General features: G+C 44.4%; 1 protein-coding gene across 7 annotated transcripts in view; it reads left to right on the top strand.

The window, feature by feature from the left end:
- The first annotated feature begins 5 nt into the window (after positions 1–5).
- EIF4E2 (eukaryotic translation initiation factor 4E family member 2) overlaps positions 6–12,319 on the top strand; it is a 31,016-nt gene continuing 18,702 nt past the window's right edge. For all 7 annotated transcript variants that reach the window (XR_013363378.1, XR_013363379.1, XR_013363380.1 and 4 more), the window contains exons 1-3: positions 6–164; positions 5,986–6,100; positions 7,725–7,859. Coding sequence is in view for 4 of the 7 variants with exons in the window: in XM_077869247.1 (XP_077725373.1) it covers positions 145–164; positions 5,986–6,100; positions 7,725–7,859 (270 nt within the window). In the remaining 3 variants the exon portion in view is untranslated. The remainder of the gene's footprint in view (positions 165–5,985; positions 6,101–7,724; positions 7,860–12,319) is intronic.

Genomic DNA, 12,319 nt, shown 5'->3' on the forward strand with positions numbered 1-12,319 from the left:
CGCCCCGCACCGGACTAGCGCGCAGACGTTCCGCTGCGCCGCGCGCAGCCGGAAGTGGCCGGGCCCTAAACTGGGGGGCGGGGGGGGAGACCCGGCGGAGCGGAAGTCACTCCGTGAGGCAGTGGCGACGGCGGCGGTGAGAGGATGAACAACAAGTTCGACGCGTGAGTGGCGCGTGGCCGCCCCGCGGGGCCCCTTCCCCCAGCCGTTCCCCCCGCGCCCGTCTCCACGGGGGCTGGCAGCGGCGAAACTCCCCGGCGCCGTCCTGCGGCCTGGGCTTGGGCTGCGGGCCTTCGCGGCCCGGGCGGCCGGCGGGGGAGAAGGGGGGCTGGGGGGGGAGGCGTCATGCAGGGGTGCGGAGCGGGGTACGGCCCCAGGGCGACGCGCGGGGTCCCGGGAGGGGTGGCCGCGCCGCCCGGAAGGAGATTTTTGGACGCCCCGCCCCGGTGGGTGCGGGTTGCCGGCGGCGCGGAGGGGCGGGGACGGCGGCGACGGCGGCGGTTTTGGGGTGTTGGCGCAGCCCGGCCGCCCTGCCTCCGGACCCGGCGGGGGCTCCACGCACACGCTCTCCCGCCCGGGCAGCTCGCCTCGCCCCTCTGAGTCCGGGTTCTCCTCTGCAGAGTGGGGACGGTGACAGCCCGGGCCGGAGAGTGGTGAGGATGCAGTGAGGTAATGTGGCCGTTGGCGCCTGCAGGCGGCTCAGTTACGGAATGCTCCCGGCCTTCCCGAGGCTCCTTCCTGCTTCCTTTCTCCTCCCCCTTCCCCCCCCTCCCTCCCCGCTCCAGCACGCTCCGCAGGAGCTGCCCCTGTTCTGGTCCCCCGAGCACCCCCTGTCATTCCCCCCGTTTCCACCTCCCCAGTTCCAGCAGCATCGTTTGGGGGCGCAAAAAAAAAAAAAAAAAAAAAGGAAATGCAGAATTATTTCTTTGCACGTTTCCCTCTAGCGATTGTGTCTTGAGGCAGGTTATGTGCTTCTAGTAAGCATAGTTGATCTCTAGGGACCTAGATTCCCAGGTCCAGACCCACCAGTTTACCGCTTCTATGCCCGTGGAAGAGTCACCCAGCCATTGTTAACGTAAAGCACGTTAGCGGTTGGGGCCCTGCTGCTGCCCTGGTGTGTGAGGATCAAATCGCGTTCAGCAAGTGCTTAAAGGGACTTTGTAAATTGCTAATAGGGAGGAATGTAAAGTGGCATCACTGTTTAGGTTGTGACCTGCTGCTGATGGGAAATTGTTTTTTTTTGGAGTTTTTTTGTGTGCCCCCCCCCCCCCCCGCCCCCCAGTACAATGAGTGCTGGTTTGCACATTCGGGAGTCCTGGATTTCAGCGCTCTAGGCAGCTCCTCTGGAATGTGTTCCTGGTTGCTGAGAAGTCTCTGGGACTTGGAAAAAGTCTTTGGCTCAACGTTCCCCCAGCCTGCTGCTTAGCTGAGCCCATCTCAATAGGAACAGCCACACTTCCCACCCCCCCCCGCCATTTGCACCCCTTATATCTTAAATCTTTGCAACACCAAATTCCAGATCTAAGTCCTCCCTCAGTAGAGCTTTCTGTAAATGCTATACCTCTTCCTCCACTGAATTGAACAGATCAACATTGCATCTTAGGAAGGCACTTTATGGGTCAGCTAAGCCGAGTCTTGCCCATATCATTTGGGGATCTGCGGTAAGCTAATTTAAGAATGATAGTAACAGGTTTCATAGGAATCTTGGTAGATACTTTTCATATGTTATTTCTACTGCTAACAATTCTGCTAAGGGGATCATGTTACCTCCTTTTATAGATAGGAAAATGAGGCCCTCTGAGGTTAAGTAACTTGCACACAAAAACAGGAAGGCGCACGTAGCAGGATTCAAACCCCGGTTTGTTTAACCTTGGTTCAAGTAACTCTTGACAAAAATTAACCTGGGTCATTTTTAATTCGTTCTAATTATTAACTATGCCTTATAATGACCCAGAATTTTTTAACATCTCCTAGGTATGCAGTTAAAAAAAAAAACAACAAAGCTCTCATTTATTTGAAATTAGCAATTAGAGACCACACTCCTGCCCCTAGTTTTTATTTTTCATGTAACAAGTTTGTAGGGTTTTTTTTTTAAGTTTGTTTATTTAAATAATCTCTACACTCAGCATGGGACTCGAACCCACAACCCTGAGAACAAGAGTTCCTCTGACTGAGCCAGCCAGGTTCCCCAAAAGTCTGCAGTTTTTAGACGTTTTAGTTGTTTGGCTTCTGTACTCTTTACCACGTGGTTCCTAAGGACTGGTTCCAGTTTGCCAGTATCCTAAAAGTCCAGTGCCTAGAGCTGGGTACTGTAGTCTAATCTGATCAGCCCAGTTTAAAGAAGATCTCTAACCTCCTGCATGGGCTCGATTTCTGAGAGTGTAATCTAGGATTATAATTGCACCCCACCCCCTACATCTATCCAGTCAGTTAGCTACCACTGTCATTGACCCTGTTGATGTGTGAAACCTTAGGATGATTTCACTATTCTGCAGTCCCAGACTGTGATTACCTTAGTTTTCAGATCTAGATGCCATACTTGATTTTGTTACTGTTCTCTCTTTGCTAGTTTTTGGCCCTTTCTTACAATATTGTCCGAACCACCTGTTGGCTCCCATCCTATTCTGCCTTGTATTGCTTTGATTTTAGAAGTGCATTCATTAAACATGTTTGTTGTCTGCCTCGGTCTCATGCTGGGCATGTAAAGATGAATTAATCTAAGTTCCTATCCACAAGGAATTGGTCTACTTAGAGAGCAGTGTGAGGATAAACCTGGGCAGAGGTTTGGTGAGTTGACTTGGAGCCACTCAGTCTGGATAGCCTTAGAGATGCTAATTGCCCTCCTGAGTCTGGAGCACTGATTTTTAGTCCTGATTGTATCTTGGCTCAAATCCAGCTTCAAGCTGGGAAGAGTAGCCTCTGGAAGACAGGATGCAAGTGATTTGCCTTAAGTATAGGCTTAGAGGGCAGGGTTAGCTCCACCCTCAAGAAATAACACATTAGAATTTCCTTTTATCATCTCTGAAGGGAGTCAGGAAGTGTGGTCCAGGAACCACAGTAGCACTCTCTTCTCAGATATAATTATTTTTGCTATTTTTCTGTTTCCTAATCATGAATAGCAGCAAAGAAAGGAACATGTGCTTTTCTTAGGGCTAGTAAAATGAGAGATGTGGGATGACTGCCTTTCTTCAAGATGTAAAGGGAAGGGACCCCAGAAGACTATCGTGGAGGCTGGGAGGTAAGAAGAGAGGGAAATGGTTTGAGTCCTGAGATATGCCCTAAAGAAGAGAACGAGGGGCTGTCTTGGGCCTATTCAGTATAAAAAACCATTTGTTTGGGAGCTGATAAATTAGGCATAACCTTATAGCTGAGACAAGTACAAACACTGATATGATGAGGTTCAGAAGAGGGGAACCTGATCCAGCCTAGGGAGAGATTAGGAAATGCTTCTAAGAGAAAGTGGCCCTTATCCTGAGTCCTAGAGGACAATTTAAGTAGGGGAAGAGAGGCTCTCCAACGAGAGACCAGACGATGAGCATAACAGAGGGAGGAGAGATCAAGAAGCTGCAAGTAAGTTGATAACATGAGAGTGGAGGTGTTTGTTGGGACCAAGCAGGAGGTGATACTGGCACATACACACAGAGCAGGACCTTTGTAACCAAGCTGAGGCCTGAGTATGTATACCTTATCTCCTCAGTCAGGTGCTTGGGGACAGGCAGTAGCATCTGATACAGTAAGTGGCTTGGTAAATATGGGACTTGGTGCTATACAGGCTCCTTTAGGAAAGTACATCAAACCAACTTGAGTTTAATAAGGGGAAAGGAGTATCATAAACGCAGATAACATTCTCCCAGAAGTCTCCTAGGTCTTACCGAGTCAGTGAGGTCGCAGCATCATAGACAAAGCCCCTTTTCTCTCTGCTTTCTCTGCTCCATTCCCTTTCTCCCTCCTGGCTTTCTTTTCTCTTGTTCACTTTTTCCATTATGGCTTTTTTCATATGGGACCCATATGATTGCCCCAGCTCTTGAATCTCTGATCTTTCATCTCCTGAATGAAAGGCCAAGGAAGAAATGTAGTCATAATTTGAGCAAGACCACAAGGCACCAGTTATTGGCCAGGATGGACTGCCCTTAGTTCAGGTGCCCTTCATAGTCCTGTTGTGAGCAGGAAGGTAGGGGATAGGGTCACTTGGGGCATGATGCACCTGAATGTATCCTACAGGTAGAGCTGTGAAATGGGCAGAGGAGGTACCTCAATACATGGCTAGTTTGTGCATTCTAATATTTATTGAGTGCTTTTTATGTGTGTGGCATGGGAAATTTATGGACAAAAGAAATGCAAAATGCTTTGCAACGTGTTTCTGTAGGTATGTAAGATAATGTGTATGTTATCATTTGAGTATTTCTAGTACCTTTCTTGAGAATTACCTAATTCTGTTTGACTAGATAGTCCTTAGGGCTAGAGGTGATTTTGGAGAAGATCCATGATAAGCTAATGGTCCAGCTCTAAACTAAATGGCATTCTTATGTATTTGTGAAGTCATCACCTGCTTATCTTTCTGTCTAAATCCAGTGAGCTTTATATGTTACCTGAAAGCCTTAGGATACTTTCACTGCTTCTAGGAGGGTAGCACCTACTGTGCATTTGACCAATCTTACCAGGCGAAAAGACATTCATTCCTTCTTTCAGTCATTTCTTTTTCTTTTCACTAAACATTGATTCAACATCTTGTGCTACACGTTAGGGCGGCATCTTCTTGTCCTTGGTGCTGAAGGCACAAAGATTTATATTAGACTGTTCTAAGAGATCCCTCCACTTAATAGTAAAAACAGACATGGGAAGAATGTCACCTTGGGCTTAGAGGTAGTGTTTGCAGATAGCACAGCTGTGGGACTATAGGTTGCTTTGGGAGATGGGGAGGGAAAGAAGATTTCAGTAGGCAGGAGTCAGATTCTAGAGGATCTTAAATTTCATTGTATTTTATCCTGCAGGGTGGTCATCCAAAGACAGGGGACGGTTAATGGTTTTAGGCATGGAAGTTAAATGACTAGATTGAATTTATTAATTAAAGATTTTTCAAATTTATTTTAGTGTGTGCGAGGCAGTGGGGAGGGCAAGAGGAAGAGAGAATCTCAAGCAGACTCTGCTGAGCATGGAGTCCAATGCAGGGCTGGACCTCACAACCTTAAAATCAGGACCCTGAGATCAACTACTTGAGCTGAAACCAAGAGTCAGATACTTAACCTACTGCACCGCCCAGGTGCCCTCATATTTACATTTAGAAAGATGCTCGTGGCTATGTGGAGGATGGATAGAGGGTGGAGAGGATTTGTGTCAGGGAGACCATTTAGGAATTTATTGCAATAACAGAGGACAAAGAAGAGGGCCTGAGCTAAAGCAGTGGCAATGGGGAAGGATAGGAGAGATGGTTAGAAGAGTTGAGAGAGATAGGTAAATTTTTAAACTTCATTTGAAATGCCAGAGCAGTTATACAATCCAGAAACTCTTCTCATTATTGACTCGTTATTTTTGGCAAAGAAAACCGTCCCTAAAACTGTTTGCTGGGGATCCCTGGGTGGCTCAGAGGTTTGGTGCCTGCCTTTGGCCCAGGGCGTGGTCCTGGAGGCCCAGGATCAAGTCCCACATCGGGCTCCCTGCGTGGAGCCTGCTTCTCCCTCTGCCTGTGTCTCTGCCTCTCTCTCATGAATAAATAAATAAAATCTTAAAAAAAAATAAAATAAAATAAACTGTTTGCCTTTTGCTTCTTTACCTGTTAGAAAACTGGAAGACTGGGGGTTTTTTTGGAATTCCTCCTAACTGCCTTTCTGCATTCCTTGCCCTTTCCTCATCTCAGGTACATCTCATTGCCTGTATTTTGAGTGACTTGGGGTTGATTATAATGTAGTTCCATTGACCTGGTGGTTCTGTTAGGTAAGCAAATATCAGCTCAGTCATGGGCTAACATTGTTTTGCCTTCCCATTCAGATTGAAAGATGATGACAGTGGGGACCATGATCAGAATGAAGAAAACAGCACACAGAAAGATGGTGAGAAGGAAAAAACGGAACGAGACAAAAGTCAGGGCAGCAGTAAGAGGAAGGTGAGTTTTGTGCTATATAGATAGAGTTGCCCTTGGACTTGAGATTTGGTTATCTTGTGGAATCTGTTATGTGAAAGACACCGGATTAACTTGATGGCACCCTATTTAGGGATATATGCTTTTTTTTTTTTTTTTTTCAAGAGTTTATTTATTTGAGAGAGAATGTGCATGTGCAGATGTGTGAGCAGGGGGAGGAGCAGAGGGAGAGGGACAAACAGACTCTGAGCTGAGTGTGGAGTCCGAATTGGGGCTCTATCTCATGACCCTGAGATCATGACCTGAGCTGTAATCAAGAGTCAGGCACCCAGGTCCCCCTGGAATATCTGCTTTTGCTCTAAAAAAAAAAAGATTGTTGAATCACTGACATTCATATTGGAAGTTAGAACTTTTCCCTTGCCACAGATCTTGAGATGTTGCCTTGCTTTACAGCATTCTCCCAGCATGAGAGATTAACCCTGGAGTTTAACAGGGCTATTTGTTGCTTCATAAGCTGCTGCTGAGTATTTCAAGTCCTACACATCCCTTCAAATTTTAGACTCTTTAGTTAATAATAGTCTAAGCTGAAAGTGACTTGGAAAGGAGAAAATTTAGAGAATGAGAGATAGATGGATCAATTTCTTTTTTTTTGGAATATCAAAACAATTGTTTATCTCATGAGGTCAAGTACTATCCAGATACAAACACTATAGGTGCAAAGAGAAAGGTGAATGAGACTATGGATCAAGGGATTTATATTTAATAGTAGCAGTAATAATGGTAGCTGACACTGAGCACTTAACTATATGTCAGGCACTATGCTAAGCACTTTACATCTATTAATTTATTTTTTATTTTTTTTAAGATTTATTTATTTATTTATGAGAGAGAGAGAGAGAGAGAGAGAGGCAGAGACACAGGAGGAGGGAGAAGCAGGCTCCATGCCAGGAGCCCGACGCGGGACTCGATCCCGGGACTCCAGGATCGCGCCCTGGGCCAAAGGCAGGCGCCAAAACGCTGAGCCACCCAGGGATCCCCCTCTATTAATTTATTTGATCCTCTCCGCAGCTCTACGATATGGTTGTTATTATTTTCTTCATTTTGCAAGTAAGCAGCAGAGGCACAAACAGGTTACATAGCTTGTCAAGGTTACTAGTCAGTGAGTGATAAAGTATCATAGAGGAGGCAGTACTTGGCCTGGGATTACTTGGCTGGGATAAGATATAAATGTAAATACCTAAGATAGAAAACAGAAAGTTACAAATGCCATAAGAATACAGATAAAATGTTACAGGAACTTAGAGTCAGTTAAACGCTAAAGAAATTTTTTTGTGTAGCGGCACCTGGGTGGTTCAGTCAGTTGAATGTCTGCCTTTGGTTCAGGTTGTGATCTCAAGGTCCCTCAGCAGGGAGTCTGCTTCTCCCTCTCACTCTGCTCCATCTCTCTAAGTAAGTAAAATCATAAAAAAAAAAAAAAAAAAAAGAAAAGAAAAGAAATTTACTGTGTAAGTGGAATCTTGGGCATGTTGCAGGTGGTGCAGTGTATCCTTTTTGTGGAGGTGGTTAAGGGGTGACACTGTAAAATGTTTTCTCAGTCTCTGATCATGTGAAAAATGCCCTAGATTAACACAGCTTCTTTAATTCACAGGCTGTTGTCCCTGGGCCAGCAGAGCATCCCCTGCAGTACAACTATACTTTCTGGTACTCCAGAAGAACCCCTGGCCGTCCCACCAGCTCACAGAGCTATGAACAGAATATCAAACAGATCGGCACCTTTGCCTCTGTGAGTACTTACTGGTTTAATGTAGTAAGCCTTGGTAGTAGCATTCCTGCCTATACTTACACCACTGTGTTTATTTACCTTCCTGGTAACCTGCTTAGTATTCTGGTTTCCTTATTTGACTGACCTGAGTCTCTAAGGTGAGGTTTGCTCATTTTTAGATTTTTCATTAGATGTCCATAGGTAACATACAGAGGTATCAAGAAGTATATGAATTGTCAAATTGACCATAAGGGGACAATACAAAAATATAGGTTTGTTTAAATCAATATGTATTGAGTCCTATTGTATAGTGCAAAGTGTCATGGAGGATGAAAAATTTTATAATACATTATATTTATTTTTTTAAGATTTTTATTTATTCGTGAGAGATACAGAGAGAGAGAGGCAGACATAGGCAGAGGGAGAAGCAGGCTCCTTGCAGGGAGCCCGATGCAGGAATCAGTCCTCAGAGCATGGGACTCTTAAACATGGGGGCATAGAGGTTACTTTAAAAAAACAAAACAAAACAAAACAAAAACCCTCTCGTTAGGGTTTTGAACCTGTTAGTAATTATGCATGAAGTAGCATCTTTCTCTGTGTTCAAAAAGAAAATTAAATCCTAAGAATTGTTTTCATAGATCCTGTCAGAACCCAACCTCTGTTTCTCTCCCTCACAGTTGTCTAGGTTTCTAGGTTTGTGTACCCTGAAACCTGTTTGCAGCTAAAACCAACCTTGTTCAACAAAAATTTTTATGCACTTCCTATGTGCTATATACATTTGATCTCTGGGCAGAATCAAATGGATTTGTTATTTTCTTGAAATTTGTGGAGGTTTTTCCTATTTATTTATTTATTTATTTATTATTATTTTTAAAGATTTTATTTATTTATGATAGACATAGAGAGAGGCAGAGACATAGGCAGAGGGAGAAGCAGGGTCCATGCAGTGAGCCCAACGTGGGACTCGATCCCGGGTCTCCAGGATCAGGCCCTGGGCCGAAGGCAGGCGCTGAACCACTGAGCCACCCGGGGATCCCCGGTTTTTTTCCTATTTAAAGTGCAGACACGGGACGCCTAGGTGGCTCACTGGTTGGGTGTCTGCCTTTGGCTCAGGGCGTGATCCCCAGATCCAGGATCAAGCCCATGGCTAGGGGCACCTGGGTGGCTCAGTGGTTGAGCTTCTGCCTTTGGCTCAGGTTGTGATCCCAGAGTCCTGGGATGGAGTCCTGCATCAGGCTCCCTATAGGGAGCTTGCCTCTCCTTCTGCCTGTGTCTCTGCCTCTCTCTGCTTCTCCCTCTGCCTATGTCTCTGCCTCTCTCTTTGTGTCTCTTATGAATAAATAAATAAAATCTTTGGAAAAATTTTTAAAAAGGAAGGCATGGCTAAAGTGCTCTTGAAATTCAAAGGAAAGAAGGAATTAATTCCAACTTGGGGAAAGCCTCTTTGGAGTAGATGGGCTTAAAATTAAACTTAAGGAACACCTGGCTGGCTCAGTCAGAAGAATATGCAACTCTTAATCTCCTGGTTGTGAGAGTTCAAGCCCCATGTTGGATATACAGATTACTAAAGTAAAAATAAATAAATTTAAATATATATATGAATAAAATAACCTTGAACTTTAAATTTTGAACAGGAGACATGAAAGAAAGGAATTCTTGGTAAAGGAAACAATAGAAATAAGCTTTTAAAAATATCAGAGCATTTCTAACATTCCTGAATCTATCACAGAAATGTTGTTGACCTGCCATGTGGGAATGTTAGACATTACAGGGAAGGTAGCAGCCCATTGTGTTATGAACAACTGGATGAGCGCTCGAAGGGCCAGAGAAGACTGAACTTGGGTGGGGGGTAGTTTTTATTCAGGATTCTGTTTAGTTATTTGGGGGATACTTGTGAATATTTCTAACATTTTTCTTTCCTTTTAAGAAAGTGTTCTATATGAATTTACCCAACTTGTGCACAAAGGGTTTCCTCCCCCCCCCCCCCCCGCCTTTTTTTTAAGATTTTACTTATTTGAGAGAGCGCACACACGAGTTGGGGGGAGGGGCAGAGGGAGAGGCAGATTTCCCCACTGAGCAGGGAGACCATATGACATGGGGAGCAGGGAGCCATATGACATGGAGCTCCATAAGTGGGGCTCAACCCCAGATCACAAACCGAGCCAAAGACAGACACTTAACTGACTGAGCCCCCCCAGGTGCCTCTCTTTTGGCATAAATGTTCAGTTAACTAGAGCAGCATCAGCAGCAGTATCTAGGGTATCATTCTTCCAGACTCAGTGGGTGTGTGACCACAATGTTCATAGTTGACTGTCATGTAATTCAAGGCATTAGGAAATGCCTAACAATGTTAGGTTCCTTACAGAGAAATAATCACATTTTAGAACGTTTTATCAAATCCAAAGTAGTATATTTCAGTGCTCCTTAATTCTAATATTTGACCATATTTCAAAGTTCTTGAAGTCAGGGTGACTGAGAAGGCAGTGTCTTGAAATGGAAAGAGCAGTGGACTTGGGGATCATATGGCTCATCTGCTCTGGTTCTGGACTCAGGGCAGGGTGAGTTCTGAAACCATTTTCTCAACTATAAAATGAGAAACCTAGTTGAGACTTTTTTTTTCCCCCAAAGATTTTAATTTAGGGACTCCTGGATGACTCAGTGGATGAGCATCTGCCTTTGGCTCTGGTCGTGATTCCAGGGTCCTGGGATCTAGCCCTGCATCAGGCTTCCCACAGGGAGCCTGCCTCTCCCTCTGCCTATGTCTCTGCCTCTCTCTGTCTCTCTCATGAATAAATAAATAAAATCTTTTTTTTAAAAAAGATTGTATTTTAGAGAGAGTATATTTGTGACTGGGGGAGGGGCAAACTGACAGGGAGAGGGAAAGTAGACTCCCTGCTGAGCTCAGAGCCCTAAGTAGCCAATGTAGGGCTCCGTCACACAACCCCGAGACCATGACCTGAGCCAAAACCAAGAGTCAGACACTCAACCAACTGAGCTACCCAGGCTTCCCAAGATTATTTCTGAAGTATTTTGTGCAGCTCCACATTCTGAGTCTGAACATTTGTTTTTTGCTTTCAGTGAGGAGTTTCAAAAACCAAAATTGCCTAAAGAGAAAGAAGAAAAAATCTTTTAAAGCCTAATCGTATTTCTCAATTTGTTTACCTCATCTCTTCATGTTTTGGATATAAGATTGGAACTGTAAGATTTGTAGTCTGGCCATAAAATTGGGAGAGACTAAATTATTATTATTATTTTTAAAGAACTTCCTTTTTTTTCTTAAGGATTTTATTTATTTATTTATGAGAAATACAGAGAAAGAGAGAGGCAGAGACACAGGCAGACGGAGAAGCAGGCTCCATGCAGGGAGCCCGATGCGGAACTTGATCTCAGGTCTCCAGGATCACGCCCCGAGCCCAAGGCAGGCGCTAAACCACTGAGCCACCACAGGGATCCCCGGGAGAGAATAAATTGTTAATAAAGCAGTACTTGTTTAGGGAATTGTGGGTGGCTGGCTGGTATACTTTCTCCCTAACCATCCCTACCTCCAATTCCTAATTCACAATGAGCCACAGGCTTTAGTGGGTATATTTTGTTTCTTCCCACTGTGTCAGAATGGAAAAGATGATTGCTCATTGGATACATATGGCCACTTACTTTCCCCAGTCACTGTATACAATTAAACATAGCAATTATTGAGATGAGACACTGCTTCAAATTCCTATGGATGGCATTTGTTCCTGACTTCTTTGTAATGTGAGACAGTTCCCATGTACCTGTTCTCTAGAGGAACTGTAGGAACAGCCGCTTACATAAAGTGTAAGATCTCTTTCTCCTTACTTGCTCTCCACATCTAGAAGTATGACCTGAATCTCTGTCTACTCAGTACCTATTTTTAACTACACATTATTGTGTCTTTCTGGGTGTTTCTTTAGAGCCTCCTCATTGATGTGTTGGCAAATCCCAACACTGTCTTCACACTATTCCATGTTTTTCCTTTCTTCCTAAAGTGTGCCTCTTCACTAGCCAGTATTTTGTGGGTATCCCCTTTGAGTTATAAAGGACTAGGGAGTAGGGTCTCCTTATCATGGCACTGCTGAGTGAATCGGAAATAGCTTGATGAGTAGGAATAAGCATGAATCTGATAGAGAAACTTATCTAGTTTTCTAACAGGATTGTGAAGGAGGGATAAGGAGAAACAAATTTTCTAGCTAAGAAGAGGGACTTAAACCCTAAGTATGAGAGGCTGTGCTCCATTTGGTTTTGACTATTCTGGCCTTAGCAAAGGGCTCCATGTTTAGAATAATGCATGTGGTTGGTTCTATCGCTTCTGCTTAGTAGCCAAACAGAACAAAAATATATGCATTGTAGTTAACGCTGTATCTGCCAGTAACAGTGTTTGATTGAGAAGTGATCAGACTTCATGGGGATGTGATGTACAGCGTAATGACTATAGTTAATCATACTGTTTTTTGTTTTTTGTT

The sequence above is a fragment of the Canis aureus genome, chromosome 24 (assembly GCF_053574225.1).
Source record: "Canis aureus isolate CA01 chromosome 24, VMU_Caureus_v.1.0, whole genome shotgun sequence".
In the NCBI taxonomy this organism is placed as follows: Eukaryota; Metazoa; Chordata; class Mammalia; order Carnivora; family Canidae; genus Canis; species Canis aureus.